The sequence below is a fragment of the Cyanistes caeruleus genome, chromosome Z (genome assembly GCF_971803275.1).
Source record: "Cyanistes caeruleus chromosome Z, bCyaCae1.hap1.1, whole genome shotgun sequence".
Classification (NCBI taxonomy): Eukaryota; Metazoa; Chordata; class Aves; order Passeriformes; family Paridae; genus Cyanistes; species Cyanistes caeruleus.
The window spans coordinates 12,687,069-12,707,460 of NC_141732.1; the positions used below are offsets into that span (position 1 = coordinate 12,687,069).

Sequence of the window (20,392 nt, forward strand, 5' to 3'; positions counted from 1 at the left end):
GTTCAGCTTTTCTCCCTGTGAGAAGAAAATTTTTCAAAAATTACTGTATTTTCAAGAGTTTCATTAACTTGGAAACAAGTTGCACTTAAAAAGGCTTCAAGTGAGTTACTTCCCAGATTGACTCCATTGTGTATGAAAGTTTCTCTGTCATGCAAATAGTTAGTTCTAGCATTTAAATATAAGCTATTTTATACCTCAGTAGCAAAACATGCTTTTTCTTTTGCTTAGTTGTTTATTCAGGGTTAAGGTGCACCTACTGATTTCTTGTGGAACTGTTTCCTAGAGTTGGAATATGAGGTTTGAAATATTGCTCCTTAACTCCTAGGGAAAAGCTTGCTAAAAAATCTATCAGTTAAAATATAGTCCATTTTTTAAAGAAGTGTTATAAATTTTATTAATGTCTAAACCAGCAATTTCATTTACACTTTTATTTCCTCTGTTTTAGAGCCTTCAGATCCATACAGTGGCATTCTGAAATTCTGACTTGGTTTTGATATAACTCATTGACTATGAGGAATCTTTCTAAATCCAGCATTTCCAGTATCTTCATAATGCCTCAGAATCTTGAAAACAGAGCCAAAGAGTAGTCTTTAAATTGCAATGACATTAACTAATGAATTGAAGTTTCCATTTGGTAGAATTCAGTATTTTTACAGTTGTCTAGTGAAGTTGGCTTACATAAGCAAACAATAAACTTAATACAAGTAAAACTAAGAAAATAGAAATATTAAAAGGTTTTCTGTTAAATAAGTATTGAAAGGAAATATTCCTGAATATTTCCCCACTGAAATCTGAAATTCAGAAAGGTAAAGCTGCTTTTTCTGAATTACTTTTCCAGTACAATGTTGGATCAAGATGACCCACGTTGGCTTGGAGCATGGTGGATAGGATTTCTTGCATGCTTTTTTGCAATTTGGCTTCTTATAATACCTTTTTCATGCTTTCCAAGGCGCCTACCAGGTAAAGGTTTAGCAATATGTGGCTACTTTGGAAGAGACATATGTGCATATTTGCGGGTTATAGACTACTAAATGTTTCCTCTTTGTTTCTGTTTCTCAGTCAACTGTCTTTGACTAAAATCTGAGGACAAGGATTTTATTTATTTATAAATAAAATAAATTTTATTTATTTTTGTTTTCTCCTCCAATATGCAGTCTTTAAGACAAGGTGAATCAGCTAGAGCGAGGATCTTGTATATAGTGGTCTTGCCTATGGCCAGAGGCTTGGGAGTAGATGACCTTCAAGGTCCCCTTTCAACTCAAACCATTCTATGATTCTCTATAATGATTTACAGCAGGACTGGAAACGTATACCTAAGCGTGGAGACCGGTGGTGAAAGTCTGAAAGATGCTTAGTTAGTAGTTAGTAGTTAGGCACCCAGGACTGTATTTAAAGCTTCTGTGTTATCTATGGCGAATAATATAGAAATTCCCTGAGCATCCAAAGGGACATACTATACTAGTATTGAATGAGGAATGATGGAGGAAACGCAAAAATTAAGTAGGAAACTGGAGAATGTGATCATGATTATTAATGATTAGTCTTCAGCATACTCTGAAGTTTTTAGGATATTCCTGATAATATCTTATTGCCACCATGACCTTCCAATGGAAGTGTGATGCTTTCAAAAAAAATATTCTTTCAAAAATACATTATTGATCTCTTTAAAAATCTGTACAAATAAAAGAGGAAAGAAGACCTATAATATCTGAAGTACTTTCCAACTAGAGTAACACAATTTTTTGTAGTTTTTTGACATTGTCTAAGAGTGCAAGTATTCAATGTTTTCACTGTTGGTAAATATGACCATTTGTAGGAACTGCAACAATTCAGGCTGAAAAAATCTCTGAAACTCATGATGATGGAAGTCAGGTACTGGTTCAGACCAGCAATATTGGAAAAAGTTTTAAAGACTTTCCTATGGCTCTCATGGTAAGAAGAATCTCAAATTTGCTGAAACTGAATATATTCTGAGAAATTAAATTCTTTCTCACATGGTAGATGTCTTTAGAAATGACTTACTGTGCTTTGATAGGGAAGACTTCAGTGTTACTGATAATTTAATGCACATTTATTTTGTTGATGCTTGAGATTTGTTAGAAAAGCATATTACTGAAGTTCCATTTCAGAGTCTCTACTTTTAAAATATAATTACTTCTACTTTAGTTGGTATGAAAATCAAATAATTTTCAGAGTGTTATGATAATTTCTCCCCATAGATACTGTTGAGGAATCCAGTGCTTATGAGTCTAATAATAGCCAGTTCCTCAGAAGCTTTAGTTGCCACTGGATTTGCCACATTTCTACCAAAGTTTATAGAAAATCAGTTTGGAAAGTCTTCAAGTTTTTCAGCAACTCTTGGAGGTAATATGACTTTTTAGTTTTAAATCTTATATGCATTGTGTTGAACACTTCCTTAATATTACAGGTGGAAGATTAGATGGGTATCTTTTTTATGAGATATTTGTGAATGTCCTCAGATGAAATATAGTAATCAGAACAATATTTTTGTTTTTCTTACTTGCCCTTAAGTACTCTAGTACTTAATTCCTCAAGGGAATAGCTCTACTTGTTTGTAGACTGAAGACTTGATACTGATATACTTGATACTTGATATTCATATTCAAAGTAGACTGAGGATTTTGTGTGCTGATGACACTGTAGTTTATTCCTTTCTTATTCTCGGAGAAAAATGTTTAATTTTCCTTATTTAAAATCAGCTGAAGGAGCATTAGTGTCTTAGTCCCTACTAAAACAATCAAAATGCAGGGCAGCTAGAAAAAAAGCAATGCTTATTACAAATAAGAAGTTGACTTTGACTTTCTCTTCTTTAATTCCACACTGACATTACAATGAGTTTGAAGTAAAATGACTAATCAGAATATGTAAGAAGTCTATTATGTAACTGGTTCTATAGCTGGCTTACTGTCACCTATTTATTATCTGACATGCAGAAGTAATAGAACAGGAGAGAACTGTGAAAAACTGAGTATTGGAGAAACAGGAAACATCTGATGGGAAGAGCTTTCTCCATAGATTCTCATGATTAACTTCCTGAAGAGTAGCAACCAGATCAAGGCAGAAATGTCCATAATGCCAGATGCTTGCAATATGTAGATTTAATATTTCTATAATGTCTCTTGCTAAGATGTAGAGTGCTGCAATATAACTATGGTAGCTGAGCTGCTCATTCTCCAGCAGAAATGTGTTTAGGAAAGACTTCCCGAATTGCTTCTCTGGGCAATGCTATATAGTATTGTTGCATCAAAACAAAGCATCTGCAAGTTTTACATAAAAACACATTGGAATATATGCTTAGTTGTTAACCAAAAACTAGGAGTGAAGTGGAAAACTGAGTGTTGCAATGTTTTTATATAGATTAGCCATATAAAAATCCTCAGTTATTTATCTGGAGTGCAAAGAGGATAAGTCATTGTGGGATATGACAGCAAAACTGTCCTACTGACCTAGACTTCTTTAAATCTTTCAGTCGATGTCTTCTCGCATCTTGTACTGTCTCTTGTATAATTGTGTTTATGTTCTCTTATTAAAAAGTTCATAACAGATGTATAAGAAAGAGCGTGGACATGTCAAAAAAACACTGAAAGAATGAAAGAGAATTTTCTGTTTTCATGCAGACAATTTTTGGTGTTCAGAGATTGCTGCCCCATAGTGCTCCTAAGTGATCTAGTTTGGCTGTGTTGGATTTTGGACAACTATAAATTACACTGTCCAGTTAAAACTCTGGAAAGGCTAAAGGTGATATAACAGTAGAATAAATTACTCATGCAGTTAGATTCTGGTAGTATGGTTTGAAAACAATGTCACATGGACTGCATTTTGCAAGTAACTGTTTGGATTTTTTTTCTTAGCATAAAATTGCACTCTTAATTGCTTCACAATTATGCCTTGCATTTTTATGTAACTGCTCCTTGTCTTGTTTTCCTCTAGGACTTGTACTAATTCCAGCAGCAGCGCTAGGCCAAGTCATAAGTGGTGTCTTGGTTTCCAAGTGCAAAATGAATTGCAAAGGCATAATCAAGTTCATGATAAGCACCTGTTCAGTGGCCCTAATATTAAACACAGTATTTTTATTTGCTAAATGTGGAAATGAACCTTTTGCAGGTGTCTCTGAAACATATAATGGGTAAATATCTTTTAATATACTCTTGGGTTTAATGCTAATATTCATTCAATTCCCATAGTTTCAAACAGTATACACCAGCAGTGTTTAAAAGTGGAAGGAAGGCAACTAACTATTCCAAAAGTCTGCTCTCAAGCCGTCATTTACTCCATCATGAATTAAGAGCAAGAGGCAACACCAGCTGTTTGAGGCACTGCCAAAGAGACAGTGCTGTGCAAAATAACTCTAGTAGGCTGATACCTAGGGAGTGCTAGATGTCATCTGAAATAAATCGTAGGCATGAATTTTGTGCTGTGTAAGCTGGTAAATAACTTACCAATAACTTTTTATTGTTTTCCCCAATCCACCATTTTATGCAAAGTCTAGGTATCACCATCTTGTATGATAACATAACCTGGTAGTTCTCCAGTGCATGAAAAGGCACTTGAAGCTAAATAAGATGGGGAAGAGGAGTGGTGCAGTTTACTGACACAATAGCATGATATGTATCATGAAAACACAGAAGATGGGTTGGGGAGAAAATTAGTTTTGTTGCCTCTAATGCCCATGCAAGTTGGTAGAAAGTAGAAATTTACTGCTATGATATTCTAATATTCATTTGTATTTCCTTTTCCAGAAGGTATGCAAAGTGAATCAACAATGTTCCATATACACTGGTGACTGAAAGAAAATAAAAAACCTTTAAGTCCAAGTTACCACTCATTCTGATTTTATCTTTATAAGTTGCTGTATAAATTGTCAGTATATTTAAAGGCTAGTGTTGAAATGTGATGACTAAAATATGGCTTTGCTTCAGTTTCTGAAAAAATTCTAATAGACAGAGAATTTGAACAACTCAGAACTGTGAATCATAATTTGGATTTTGGCTGTAGGAAGTTTATAGTTACATATTGAGCAAATGAATCTGTATCCGTCAATAAAATGCTGAAGGTATAGGATAGAAAATGGTATATGAAATTATCCATGTTTTTATATCAGGTCCTATGATAACAAGCAGCTGACAAAAATTACAGCTGATTTTCATCCTAAATTAAATACAGCTAACTTGCATTTTACAGTTTTGTGTAACTTTATCAGTTATGTAGCTTAACACTTGCAAAAGACTACTTATCCCCAGCAATTTGAAGTTAACCAGTCCTGAAATCTATCTCGTCCCTTGGTATCCATTATAAAAAATGGCTCAGTTCTACCTTATTCAGTGTTACACGTTGGATTGTACTTTACTGGACGTGTGAATTAGAATAATTAGTGGCACTAATACAGTGACAGTTCTTTAACTGTTTTTCGTGAAGAAAAACAATATATTGTAGTAGCTTTAAAAAATAATAAATTTATGAACTTGTGGAAGAACACCCAAGTGTTTGCCTCCTGCTTATGATACTGAACAAATGCCTCTGAAAGAATAAATTATGAGACTGCTCTGAGAGTTGACTAGGAATTTGATGTAGATTTCTGTGGAGAATTTAAAGAAATCCTTCATGGCAAGCATTGTCTTCTTATTGAAAAATATCCTGAAAAGGTGAGGGAAGCTTTTGCAGGTTTAGTCTCAGAATTACATGAGTACAGGATCACTTGTTAGTGTTAATGAAAACAGCATCTTACTTTTAGTAACACTGTTTATTACTGAATTAGGCTATCAGCAGAACTAACATGGTTTATTTTGTCTAACAGGCACTTCAAAGAATGGGTTTTGCCAAATTCTATTGCCCAGTGCTTCCTTGAAAACTTGAAGGAACAGAAATGGAATGACTGTTTCTGTACTTTGTTCATTTCCACATGTCTCTGGGTCTCTTGTTTAAAAACTCCTAGAGAGTTTTTTAAGGAGTAATTGATGGCCTCATCTGCTAGATGTTTTAGAAAAACCAGGGGTATTTTTTAAAAAATATTTTTCTCTGACTGTGCCTAACTACATGTTCAGTCCCTCTATGGAGGTCAGGGGGAAGAGACACTGGACATGTAAGCAGGACAAATGCCACCAAATTGATTAAATAGTTCCAGGCTTTGCATGCCTCACAGGCTAGGAAGGCGCTGAATGTACGAAGCTGTGATTAGTGGATTTGCTTATGGTAAACTGTAGTTCATTCTTCATACATAGAAAAATTGAAGTTAGTTTGCTTAGGCTTAAAACACAAATTAATTTAGTGAGATTCTGCTGTACTACAACAAAATGGATTTTATATGCAGTTATGATGCCCCTAATGTTCCATTTGAAGTTTGAATGTATGTAAGTTAATTCCTAGTTAAACTATTTCTCCTGTTAGTATTTTTTGCCATCTCAAATTCTCACAAGGACACATGCCTTTTACATAATTTATCTGGAACTTCCATTTTACAGTACAGTATTTAAACTCTACTGACAGTGCTATTAATCTGGTTTTAGCTGACTGAACTTTTAACCTGTGAAAACTCTTTACTTACTAATGAGCTACTGTTAGAAAATCAAACAATGTTTTTGTTCTCTCTGGTTATGCCTTTTGTGTGAGGACAGTCCTCACACAAGCCAAAGTGATTTTTTAATAATACAGTGTGACTACTTCATACAAAACCATGTGATGATGACCTGTATTGGAAGTAAATGTCTCAATTGAAAATAAAAATAGTATGCAAGAGTTCAAGTCAACTCTGTTTAGTTATTAGGTATTCCCTAAACAGCCAGAGGAAATCTTTAAAGTCCTCCAGGGTGTGTCATTGCATCCTGCATTGAACATGTACAGTTGTCTTACAGCTCATACAATTTAACACTGCATGGCAGTGTTAAAACTAATAAAAATCAGGTTGCTTTGCAACTGGACTCAAAACAATAAAGGGGAAAAATCTTGGAGTATGATCAGTAGAATAAACAACTCCATGTACAGGTTTTAATCCTGTATTTTTTCTTGAAATTATAAATTGAAGAAATTGAAATACCTAAGTGTGAGGGAGAGGATAATACAAGAATTGGGCTGAGATGCAGAATTTTGTCATCTCTTTTGTGAGTGGAAATTGGGGGTATAATCTTTGGAGGGAATAATAGCAATAAAAATAATTAGGTATATAATAAATGGAAAATCTAGAGCTCTAACTACTTATTTTTAAACAACTGTGAGTGCATAAATAACATTAATAGAGTATTTTAATAATTATTATGCTATAAATATTGCATTACTTATTTACATATCTTCTGTTTTTCAATTGCTTTTTAAAATGCCTATTAACTTCTGCTTTTCAGAACAGGCACTCTATATAACTTAACGGCACCATGCAATGCTAACTGCAGGTGTTTGCGCTCCATGTACTACCCAGTTTGTGGCAGTGATGAAGTCCAGTACTTTTCTCCCTGTTTTGCAGGATGTGCCTCATATCTTTTTAACAACATGAAAAAGGTACTTTATGCAATGTGAAGATAGCTGATATGGTTTGTTCTGGATTGCTGTAAAATGCACTATCATCAAAATGTCCTTCCCTACAATACAAATGTAGATTGTATTTAGGAAAATCCAGTGACGGCAATACACAGTCCACTTGTGGTACCAGTGTGACTCCCACTGCTGGTCTCTTAACATGTTCCCTGTCACAGTGCTGGGCCTCCCCAGTTGTTGGGAAGGCATACATGGGTTGAAGCCTGGTCAAGCCCATTGCTTTCTGAAATGTTTCTGGTAGTTGTCTGATTTTTTTATACTCTTTGTTGGGGTGAGCCACATTCCCTGCCCTTCACCCCACCATGTTCATGCTGGTCTGGCTAACTTAGGAAAATGTTTCCACTCTCTTAACTCAGAGAGAACCATTTACACCACTCTTGATTCACTGAAGTGCATAGCTGTATCTTTTCTGTATAGCCTTCTTTGCAACAGTTCTGGTCATTCACAGCCTGCATTGTTCTGTGAGCTTTCTGGGCACATCACTCTTTCCCATCTCTTGTGTCCTCTTTCGTTGTAAGGGTTTACTGATTAGCCACAGTGTTTCTCCCTTGTGTGATGCCATTCTACAAATGTAGAATGCACAAACAGAAGTACAAATGTACTTCTACCAGACTTTCTAATGCTGAAAATAAGTTAAATCCAAATGTACTTTAAATTGAATTGACAATCAGAAAAGTCAGCAATTGTCTTGACATTACCTGAAGTTTTTATCTAGACCTTTCAGCAAAATGCAATGTTTATTGTATATGTGACAACCTGCTTCCATGAATTTTGAAAACTTGAATGTTAGTGGCTCCTGGTGCAGGAATGGTAAGCCATGAAAATGCCTATTCAGGCACTATCATCCATCCTTCCCAGAACTGAGAGGCTTTCTGTGCTTGTCTCTACTAGTGCAACAAACTCTTGAGCAGGGATGTGGGAGCAGTATAGAGGCATCCAAAATGCAACCTGGCCCAGGAAAGGACTTTTTATTTTTTTATACTGGAAAATGAGTGGAGGTATTATTCATAAGAAAATATAAGAGATTAACTACTTCTTGTTGAAATTTCACACTTCACTGACACGTGATATTTTTCCTGTAAAACTTCTGTGGATTTAGATGAAGAACATTCCATTTGTTCACCTGCTTATAGAATTGGTCTTATATTGCTTCTATTCTTTCCTGCCTAAAGCTTAAGAGTAGAGCTTGCCTCTTTGCATATGGTTTGCCTCTAACTTCTGAAATTTTTTTATGCTTGTAACTAAAAGCTTGCTCCATACAAAAAGGAGCCTATCACTGTCTTTTTAGGTCCAAAAGCTCAGGCAAGGTGAATCAGTCAAGTTCTGATGAACCAGTTTTAAAAATTAGTGTTAGTGTCATGTGCTCATCAGGAAATTGACTGTTTCCCATATGGAAACAGTCAATGTTTATTCTTGTCTTGTGTGATGCAAATGAAATGCAAATATACCAAAATAGTGTCATTTTCTGCAGCCTTGGAGCTAAATTTTGTTTTATAAATTATTTGTAGACATACTACAACTGTTCCTGTGTTGGGAAAACAAAAAGAGAAAATGGTTCAGAAGAATTTCTCTATGAAGCTGTCCCTGGGAAATGTCCAACACAATGCAAATTTTTACCTTTGTTCCTGATCTTCTTCTTCTTTGCCATTGTTTTTACATTTATGGCTACTACTCCAACAACTGTGGCTATTCTCAGGTATGTTCTTTGGTCTGAAAGAAAAGTAATATCAAAATAAAAGATAAAAATAAAGAAAAGTTTTTTTGTCTTTTGAAAAGTAGTATCAATGAAATATTTTTATTTGTTTTGCTTTGCAATGTGCTATTTAAACAAGGCTGTGTAGTAAACAAGCAGTTCTTTAAACAGAGCACAGTCATACACCTGTGTTTCACTTAGTAGCTAAGCTTTAAATCTGTTAAAAACAAATCGTTCCAGCATGTAGCAGAATCCATTTTATGGGTGCACTCTTGACTGTTTTAGTTAAAGCAAAAAGGAATAAATGTGTCGTGTCCTTTGATGAAGAAAGTATTTGACTAGCTTGTCTATTGATAGTATCAGCATTTCAAATTTTATCAGGAAAAGGACAAAATAACAATTAGTCTTGTATTCTCTACCTTAGATTCCTGTCTCAGTTCAGAATTCCAGTTTGAAAAATTGTAGTCTGTCAAGAAGTGTAGACTACTTCTCATGATATTGATGTTGTACGTACGATGGTCATTAATATAAATTGTGGTGGTTTTGCTGTCTTTCAAATTGCTGAAACTTACATGAAAGCTAGATTTTTTTTTTGTTGTTACGTTAAAAACATGTTTCTCCTTCTGAATCTAGAGCTGTTTTGCTTTATGTTGAAGTTTGACTTGTACTTCTAATACTTCTAGTGAGAGGATAACCACAATGGATAAGCATGTTGCTTTGTGAGAATATGTCTAGATGCCCTTTGGCAGGGGCCTGAGGAAATCAGTAACATCCTGCAACAGTGCTTTGTAGTAGCCTCCTGTCCAGATTTAGTGTAAATCTGGAATTAACAGCTTGTCATATTAGTGTTGGGGCAGAATAGCATGAAGCTCTACCTTAGCCTCAAAATTGAGCTGACATAGTTTTATTTCAATAATTCTAAGCAGTAGCATTTGGATATTTGAATCTTTATATAATTCAGCTGAAACAGTCAAGCAGTTTTTATGGAAAAAAGGACTGTAAGTAGTTTAATATTTCAAAAACTAATTTAAATAGCTAAATTAAATTAAATGTGAGTAATTCTTACAGTATATTCTGATATCTTTTCAGTGAGACTATTTTCAAACATAAACTCATATTTATGACAGGGTTCTAGTATTAGAAATAATCACCTGCATTATATGAAACTTATTCTTCTCTTAATTGCCTTTATGGGTAATAAAAACCTAATACTGACTGCTGATAAGGGCTTATCTTAGATGTTCTGATGTGGCTAATTCTCACACTAATGCTCCAGAATGTGGGAATAGCTTCTGAATGTGTAAATATGGTGTTTTTCAACTCAGGAGGTTCATTAAAAGACATGATACAATTTATTAAAGAAAATTGTTCTGAAACTAAATCGTATAAATTAAACAAGTTTGTTATATTTAACCTTTATGGTAGCGCCTCTAAGATGCTATCATGAGAATGTTTGTTCCTGGAAAAATAGATTTTAAAAAAATTGGTAAAAGGTAAGGACATACATTCTACTACTTGTTGAATCATGATATTGGTTGTATAGCATAGGCCAGCACAGTTTATTTATAAGGTCAAGTGAATATATGCAGAGGTTATGGAAATATATCATGTTGACCTGTGCTGTAGTCTAGTCTCAATTCATGTATTGCTTCTTGAGGAATAGTAGCTTAGTATTGCATCCTAGCACAGTTTTAATTTCCTTGGTTGTTCTGTGGAAAAGATGTTCAACATATCATGGTGAGGATAGTAAGATTCCTTTTTATTTATACTATTTTGTTAAACTAGTTAAATCTAAAATTTCTTGATGGACTACTGGTGGTTTTTCTATCTTTTATCTAAACACTACTTGAAATAGTTTGGTTACTTGTTTTGCACATTGGATTTCTAAACCCCTCAGCCATTACCAGGCTGACAGAGTATATAGAGAAAAAAACATATTCACTGAGGGACATAACGCAGAAGTGGGACTTGTTTACTCTGTCTTAAACTGCAAATTTTGTTTACAGGTGTGTGCCAGATAAACAGCGCTCATTTGCTCTTGGAGTACAGTCAGTGTTTCTGCGACTACTGGGTATGACTTTCATGTTGAAACATTTGCCTCTGAATAATCTACTTATTTGACATATTTTCCTAGAATTTTAAATAATGCATTAAAAGCTTTCAGAGGAGCTCAAAGCAGCCTGTCATTGGCTTATAAGATACACTTGTTGTAAGGTACCATTGGATTCAAATTCCTTGTTATTGGGCATTCACGTTCTCTCTAGCCTTTTTCATTCTTAAGACCACAAACCAAATACAGGTGACTGTCATTCTTTTAGTAAAGGGCATCTGCTGCTACTTTTCCCAGAAGAAGGCCCATTCTGAAAGCTGAGATAAAAAACCCTGATGTAATAGAAAAAAATTTAATGTAAAATCTGAAGTCCAGAAGTTTAAAGGAAAGTGAATATGTGGAGCCTTTTCTCTTCTTCCTTCCTTCAAAATGTCTGACTAATTTTAGCATTTATTGAAATTGTAGATAATTGTAGATAAATAATTACAGAGTATAATGTGAGAACTATAATACTTAAATTGTAAGTCTAAGCATCTTCAGCACTTCAATAAGACAGATGAATTTCCTTAAGTAAAACTAAGTTACGCATAGGTATTTTCTGGTCCACACACATTTGAATTTTCTCAGGAATAATTAAAATTCTTGTTTTAGCAGTAGACAGTTTTAAAATGGTATATTTAATGTAAGACTGGGACACAGTTGCTGACTGGATTTTTATGCCAATACTTAGTACTGCCCCCATTCCCTCTTCTTTGAGATCACATATCTAACAATATGAGTTCTGCTTTGCTCTGTTCAAACAGATTAATCTAAGTAATTTTACTGATAAAATGTAATAAAAGCAAAAAATTGTTAAAGCTAGAAATTAGCTGGAAGTCTGTTGTATGAGGGTCTCTCTCTTTCACTTCACTCAGAGTTCAGATGTTTATGCTAGACCTCTAACTCCTGACTTCACTATGGAGTGATAGAACTATTTGCACTGCCTGTACCATGACTGAAGAAGGCAGCAATTAACAGCACTACTTACCAGCAAGATATTTTTGCTGGAGGCTTTAGGAATCACAAAGAGTTTTAGGCTGAAGACCTAGTGAGGGACATAGCTACTTGGTTAGCTCTAGGAAAGTTTAGGTCTTGGGTAGGTTGGGTAGACATGCAGTAACGTACCTGGTATGTTTATTCTAAAATTGGCTATACCTGAATGCAACACACTAGTGCCTTATAACACACAAGAATCACGGAGAGTTAATAAAATCTATGCAAGAATAATTTTAAACACTGCTTTTCTTGGTGAATTTTTTTCTGGAAGCTTTGCAGAGGAATCTGAGGAATGGGGAGGAATGTGTAATTGAACATTTAACATAATGATATTTTAGTTCCTTTAATTTAGAACACATTGGTGTGTATGATCATTCTTTCCTTTCAGTTAAATTCCTGATTCCTTGATTAGTTGTTTTCACTGCTGATTTTGATTACTTTTTTTCCAGTGAAGACTGAGGAAGTTAAGAAGCTCAAGTCTTTGAATAAACTTATTGCTTAACAAAGTGAGAACTGATAACTAATTAACTCTATATGTATTAACTGAGAGCAATGTTAGGTGCAGACTTATGATGTAATATGAGACCTATGACATTGATTTAAATGTTATTTTTAGTGTTTGGTTCTCCCATTTTATCTTCCCCACTAGCTTGGCATTTCACTGTATGCATGAAAACCAAGTCTGCCAAGTAACTCAAACATTTTAACATCTTACTGTGTTTTTTTAGGTACTATTCCTGGTCCAATTTTGTTTGGTGTAGCTATAGACAACAGTTGTACTCTCTGGGATATTAATGAATGTGAAACTAAAGGAGCTTGCTGGATATATGACAATGAAAGAATGGCTTTTTCACTGATGGGCATAAGTAAGTATTTTATATTAAATACTAGGTAATACATATACTAACCTTGACTGCTAGAGGGGAATTATTTTGAAATAAAACCTTGCACTTTTCATTTTTAGCCGCAGTGTTTTTTAACTTTTTTCATAAATGATCAGCAAAATATTATGGAAGGAGAAACACCACAGTAAGTAAACCTTAAAGGCTACATTAAAAACTCTTCTAATATTAACACAAAATAGTTTTGGTCTTTGATCTTGCTTCATTGTCACACTTTGTTTACTAGATTTTAAAGGACTGGCTCAACTTCAGTCTGTCCTCAGGGCAATAAGCATGATTAGGGATGTGAAGATGATTAGAAGGATGGAATATCTCTCCTATAAAGAAAAGGCTGAGAGAATTTGGTTTGTTCAGCCTGGGAAAGTGAAGTCTCTAAGCTGATCTTATTGAGGCCTTTCAGTATCTGAGGAGGAGCCTGCAAGAAAGATGGATAGAGAAGGACTCTATAAGAGAGCATAGTGATGGAACAAGGGGTAATGGATTAAAACTCGGAGCATAGATTTTAGTTGGGGATTAGGAAGAAACTGTTTACTGAGGGGTGGCCAGGCACTGAAACAGGTAAGTTATAGATGCCCCATGCCTGGAAGTGTTCAAGGTATGGGGCCCTGAGCCATAGCTGATAATAGGAATATCATATCATAATCTGATATAGTGGAAGGTGCCCCTGTCCCCAGCACAGAGTTGGAATTAGACAGTCTTTAGGTTCCCTTACAGCTCAAACCATCCTGTGATTATCTGGGTTGGTGTGTTGGCAGTTAAGATCTGGGGACCTTTCTCCCTCTTTTTATATTTCAATTCCTTTCCATGGCTTATATAAAATTCTTGAAAATACCTCTGAACATTAGTCAGAAAAATTCTTGATTTGTTTAACAATCTGTTCCTTTCAAAGGTGAGGTATATGTGCCAGTGGGAGAGAGGGTAGGCTGAGCTTGCATCTGAGATAAGTGCTTCTGTCCTGTCTTCTATCAGTTGTGATATTTACAGTGTGCAAACTGAAGTACTGATGTCTAATCCTCAAACTGAAAAAGTGGTAGTCACAACTTGAGGTTAAGGATCTCACGGAATATTTGTGATCAAATACAATCCCTCCTGTTTCTCCCTTCTCCTTGGCCTTCCAAGTTGTGCAAACACCTTTCTGTAACCTTTTAAGACAGCTGACGAGACAATACTGAACAGGCATTCTATACAGGAAGTTTTAGTTCCTGGAAAAGAGAATACTGATATAATGAATGACAGTACTGAAACAAGAAGTATGAAAGACTTGCACTTCAGGCTAGAATGGGGTGAAGAAATACAGAACTGGAGCAAAGGTAGTAGCTGCTGCAAGCAAAAATTGGCAGGCAGGTGAGGAGTCTGAATTCAGCTGGATGACTGTATCTGCCCTTTGCCATTCATGTAAAATCCATTCAAATGGAGGCTATGAATTTCAGTCTTACAGGGTGTATGTAGCTCACCATATGAAGCTTTATAAATGACTGAAACACTGTGTCTGCTACTGAAACTGAGTGCGATAAAGACTCTCCTGTTCTTTGCATTCAGGTGCTGCTTGCAAAATCATCACAATCATCTTTGTGGTTATGGCAGTGTATTTCTACAAGCCTCCACCATTAACTAAAGCCCTGCCACGAAAGACTTCAGAAAAGAGTTCTGTTATACGCACATAAAGTATTAGCAAATCAGGGAATTCTGAAAGAAAACTAAAAATAAGCATTATTATATTTGTACCAAAGTTCTTGTACACTGTTGCCTAAATATAAAAGATCATATTCAACATTTGAACAACTTGAAATATTTTGAATTTGTACTATTCTCTAATTTGCTAAACATTGTTTAGTATTTAATTGTGGCTATCCAAAGAAGTTACACTGAAATTTGCTGTTTAATTTTAAAAGTCTAATATGTAACTTAATTGAAAGAAGATGGAATACTCTGATCATAAAAATAAACTGGAAAAATAAAACTGAAGTGAGCTGACTGAGCCCCATTTATCCATAAGTGTTACGGTAGTGGGAGAAAACAAGTAACTTGGTATATATGTTGAAGGGAACTGTCTATGTTTAAAGAGGACTTACTGTGCACATAATCTGGGCTTTTGTGGATTTGTCTGTAGGAATACTTGGGAATGCGTGAGTTTGGCTACGTTTTAGAAATATTTTTACTTGTTATCTTAATGGCATAAGTTCACTTTTTAGTATTTGTAGGAAAATATAAATAGTTATGATAGAATGTCTGGGTTGAAAAATCAAAATATTTGTTAATTTAAATACTTGAATTTCAGTCTGGAATATATACAGAAACTTGCTGTCCAGCTGCTTTATTTAAGCATTCTTAAAATGTTTCTATAAAATTTGAAAATAAAACCTATTTTCTTACTACATCTGTATATGCTTTGTTATTTCCAAGTGTGACTGAGTTTTTCTTGACTCCAGGAAACACAGTACTGAAGGCTAGCAAGAATGTGTATGGAAACACCAAAACTACAATATGGCTTTATTTTCTTTTTTACTTGTGTTACATTTTTATTATATAATGAGTCATACTGTTAAAACCATATTTGTATAGCACAATTCAAATTGTCACAAGTTAGCCACACTTACCAGACATTGAACTATATTGCCTGCTACTGAAATATCATTTAGTACTGACAGGAAAATTTTAATGAGTAAGGTAGCCTCTGCACTTGCTTTACTTTGGAATTTTATGTTTTTTTTGCTGCATTGGCTGTTCATGTCACTCTTATGAAGCTGTGTTCCCTCTTCCTTGGGTTACAAGGACAGTACTAGGTGACTCTGCCAAGATTTTTAAAAAAGTGCTAGAACAACGGATTATGGCATGCACTTGTGTTTCATCTAATTCTTTAACTGTAGCTGTTAAATTAGGTAGAGGTTAAGTATGCAACTCAAGATCCTTTATTTGTAAATAACTATTCAGGAAAAAATGCAGAATTTCACCCTGTGAAAGCACAAGACTTGATGGGTTCTGAGGGAGAGAAGGAAAGGAGCAGGATTTGCTTTCTTCATATAGATAAACATCTACTGATAAATTTTATGCTTGTTTCCTGATGAATGTGCTTATAGCAAGAGATTAACTACCCCTGAAAGAATGAAATACTGATCCTCGTTAATGTTTAGCAACGTGGCCTAAAAACCTGAATTAATTTTCCATCTCTGACTTGGTTTGTATGCATGTAGCACATCATTATAAGACAAAGTATTGTAGCTCAGCTGGTAAACTTGCTGCTTTTGTTCTGTTGTAGACTCTGAGATCAAAGTTTACAGTTTCTGCTCCTTAATGTGGTTGCACAGGTTACAAAACTTGTGGGGCAGAGCAATGAGAGCTTTCTCTTCTGAAGTAATTAGCAGTTTTTCTTGCACTGGAGTGGTTATCTGGGGGGAGAAGAAAGGAAGGAAGAATTGCTGTTGTAATTTATAATCTAGTGTTATGACTCATTAAAGATTTTCCTTGCTGGTTTAGGAGTATTACAGTGACTAGGAGACAGACCAAAGAGAAATTTATCCACTTACCTTGTTTCTTAGCAATACATAGTGGAGGCAAAAAGATGTTTCAAAGGTTTTACAGAGTAAAGGTAAACATTGCAGACAAGGGTGTTGTGTGTATCTGGACAGGGAGGGTAAGCTAAAACCTGGCCCAATAGCTGTGCCCAGTGTCAAAGCATGAAGTCCAGGGTGAGTCAAGTCACTAGTGCTGAACCCCACAGATCAATACTGGGGCTAGTAAAATTCAACTTCTCTTTAATGACTTGAATTGTGGAATATATTGTGCTCTGCACAAGTGGCTGTTAGACTGGCTGGTTGCTACCATTGAGAGGGACCACCACAAGATTGAGAAAAGGGCAAACAAGAACCTGATGAATTTCAACAAAATATAAAAGCCTGCACCCAGGGGAAGAATAATCCCATGCACCAGTAATATGTAAAGGATCACCCAGCTGTAAAGAAGCCCTTCAGAGAAGGCCCAAGAGTTCACAGTGGACAAGCTGACCACAAGCCATGCTTTCTGCAAAAAAGGGTCAAGAGTGTCTTTAATCTGCATAAGGCAAAGCAATAATAGCAGGTTTAGGGAAGTAATGCTGTCCTTAGTGCTAGTATGATCACATCTGGAGTGCTGGGACCAGTTCTGGGCTCTCCAGAACAGGGATGTTACAGACTCCCTGGAATGGATGTGGTGCAGGACTACAGAGAAGGTTAAGGGACAGGAGTATCATTCGTACTGAGAGCTAGGGAAGTTCCTTCTGCCCAGCAGATCAGGCTCAAGGAAGTTCTAAGCATTGAAGATGTAGAAAGCACAGTCTTATTAATTCCCTTCTTTCTGATCAGCTGGGAGGCAGTGCACACAAAGTGAACACCTGAAATTTCCTCTGAACACACACACAAAAAAAATAACTATGAAGGTGGTCAGACACTGGAATAAATTTCTCAGGAATTTGTGAAGCCATTCTTGGTGATTTTAAAAATCTGACTGAACGATCTATTCTGGCTGACCTTCCTTGAGCAGAGGGTTTGAACTAGATGATCTCAAATGTTCCACCCTAAATGGTACTGTGGTTCTGTGAGATGGCTCTCAATGGGACTTTTGCCCAATTCACCATATGATATATAGCTTCTATACATGTTTTTACAAGTATAGAGACCTATCTGTTTTTGCACAGTGTTTTTTGGTTTATTTTCTTGGGTTTTGTTGCTGTTTTGTTTGCTTAATATCAGCTCATGTTGCTGCTGGAGATGAATAGGTCACACGAAAACAGCTCAGGGTGTGGTGAAAGGAAGAGAGAGTTTATTTCTTCTCCCAGGATTTATAGGTTTCTGACCATGGCCAGGGATTGGATGGTCAGGATAACACTTTCCCACTGCACTGGCCATGAGAGATGCCCATCACAAGACGTGTATCAGAAAGTATGTACACATATCTTTGTTTACAGTTACTGTCCTGCCAAAGTCCTTAGAGAACTATGTCAGCAAGCTCAGAAGCTGAGTTTTCAGGGTGACAAGCTCATATCTCATATTAATATTAAATAACACTTAGAAAATAATATTCTATGTATGTCTCACTGTGTGATTTTAATGATAACAGTGGTAAAACATTTCAAATAGAAGTTGTGATTTTTATATGCTCTGCGATCTGCTACTTAGAGTGGTTGGACTAGTAAATTCATAGACTCTCATCTTTGAGGTTATATGAATTACCATAGATTTGGGATTTAATAAATTCAAGTGTTGTCCAAAATAAGTATGATTTAAGATGTTTTGAAGGTTATGTCTTCTAACGAGCATGATTATTGTTAGAAACATATCCTACTGTGAACAAGACTGTTCAACTAAACATTGTAGTAGAACAAACTTTCTAATTAATCTATGAACCATAATAAGCTTCTAAAACTAAGTATATTGCCCTACTTGGCTAATGCAAATGAGTTATCCAAAATTTTATTGGAGCTTCTTCCCAGTAAATATGTAGGATTCCATGAGTCTTACAAGGGAGTGACTATACTTAACTGTTACAAGTGAGACTAAACTGATTTAAACTTTCTTAGTTGTTTTATGTTTTTGGGATTTTTTTAATCTCAAAACCTAGACTGCAAACTGCATTTTCTGGTATTTGAGGAGGAAGGATGATGATAAGGTAACCTCAGCCTTTGTCTGGACAGTGAAAGCAAGCCACTGTTAAAAAAATCTAATTGTTTTTGTTTGAGAACTTTCCCAAATTTAATAGCTTAACACCAGAATTTACTTTCAAGAGCAAGAGTGCATTCTTTCTGGTGTCATGAATAATGAGAAAGGGGAAAATAGGAATTTTGTTTTGCATGTGGCTACCATAAATATCATTACTAAAAACTTCAAAATATTTTGTACACACCTGGTCTGTGAGGTCTCTTTGCTCATCATTAGAAGTATCTGAACAAAATGACCTGAAATACCAAAAAAATTGGTCATAAACAGAGTAGACCAAAGTATATCTACTGACAGATCATGGACAGAAACATATGAACCTTAGCAATGCTGCAGCTTATTAGCTTTTTTACATGTTTTTCAGTTGCTGACCATACTGAGATGATGACAGTATGAATAACTGCTTGTTAAAGCAGTTACCTTGTTAAAGGCAGGTTCAGGTGTAAACAACTGTAAGAAAATTACTGAAAAATATCTGAGTCTGAAAGCCTTCAAAAGGGCTATGGGTTAAGTAGTATTACTTTTTATGAATTAATGAGTATAAAAGACTGTCTTAATCTTTTGTTACGCAAGAAAAACATACAGTAAGACATTAGAACTTTAGACTTCTTTTGTTTGTTTGTGGAGTTGTTTGTTCTTATTCTGTATCTTCGCTGTGTTTTTTTTATTGTGTGCGTGTGCTTTTTTCCCTCCCCGCCAGATGATTCTATTTCTGCTGAAAAATAGCCAATTTTGTTGGGTTTTGCATGCAACATTAAAATTTCTAGAGTGCAGAGGAGATAATATGCAGCTTTTGCAAAAATACTCAGTTAATGAAAGTGTAACTGGTGCCTTTTTTTGGCTTGATTTCTGCTTTTGCAGTAGCAGTGACTTTCTTTTTGTGGTAAATAAATGAATATGCTTGTTGATGACTTATTTTCTTTTCATGACATGTCTGTGAAGCACACTTTGCGCTCTGTTTTTATATGGGTGGGGTTTTTTACTTCCCCAAAAGACAGAAATCCACAGGCAAAAAAGTGTTAGACAAAGAAGGTTTACTGAGGAAGACTGTTACTCTTGTATTGCAGATGAACAAATTGGAAATAAATTATTTGTGCACTGCTTCCATGGAATGTACTATCCAGAAAAATGAGTCTGCTATATAGAGGAGTCTTATGAATTTGAGCAGCCTGCTCATGTGTATGCCTTTCAAAATCTGCATAATAAAAGTGTTGTTAACTGATTATAAAACACCTGCTCCTCTCCAGAATACAGAATGGATTATTAAATACCCAAAGTGGAAGTACAAGTGGCGCATATAAAGTTCATTTCTGATCATTATTAATCTTTGAGCTTTCATAATGAATATATTAATTTTTAGTATGAAATGGAGCTGATGAGCAAAGGTGAACTATAAACCAGAGAAATCATCATTCTATCCAAATTATTCAGGTGCCTCAAAAAATTGCTAGGCTCAATTGATACTTGCTTTGCCCCCAGTATT

At 35.3% G+C, this 20,392-nt stretch overlaps 1 protein-coding gene and 1 long non-coding RNA gene across 4 annotated transcripts in view; both read left to right on the forward strand.

Moving 5' to 3' along the window:
- Positions 1–15,597, forward strand: part of SLCO4C1 (solute carrier organic anion transporter family member 4C1) — a 31,746-nt gene extending 16,149 nt beyond the window's left edge. For 2 of the 3 annotated variants that reach the window (XM_086868672.1, XM_086868674.1), the window contains exons 5-13: positions 839–960; positions 1,817–1,932; positions 2,220–2,364; positions 3,952–4,147; positions 7,353–7,506; positions 9,051–9,238; positions 11,242–11,306; positions 13,049–13,186; positions 14,762–15,597. In XM_086868672.1, coding sequence (XP_086724798.1) covers positions 839–960; positions 1,817–1,932; positions 2,220–2,364; positions 3,952–4,147; positions 7,353–7,506; positions 9,051–9,238; positions 11,242–11,306; positions 13,049–13,186; positions 14,762–14,886 — 1,249 coding nt within the window. In that variant the 3' untranslated portion in view covers positions 14,887–15,597. Of the gene's footprint in view, positions 1–838; positions 961–1,816; positions 1,933–2,219; positions 2,365–3,951; positions 4,148–7,352; positions 7,507–9,050; positions 9,239–11,241; positions 11,307–13,048; positions 13,187–13,284 lie in introns of all 3 variants that reach the window. The other variant, XM_086868673.1, reaches the window with a different exon arrangement.
- A 2,444-nt stretch (positions 15,598–18,041) lies between these two features.
- On the forward strand, positions 18,042–19,824 carry LOC147648108 (uncharacterized). Its single transcript, XR_015280762.1, has 2 exons — positions 18,042–18,135; positions 19,274–19,824. It is a non-coding gene; the product is annotated as an uncharacterized LOC147648108 (long non-coding RNA).
- The last annotated feature ends 568 nt before the right edge of the window (positions 19,825–20,392 follow it).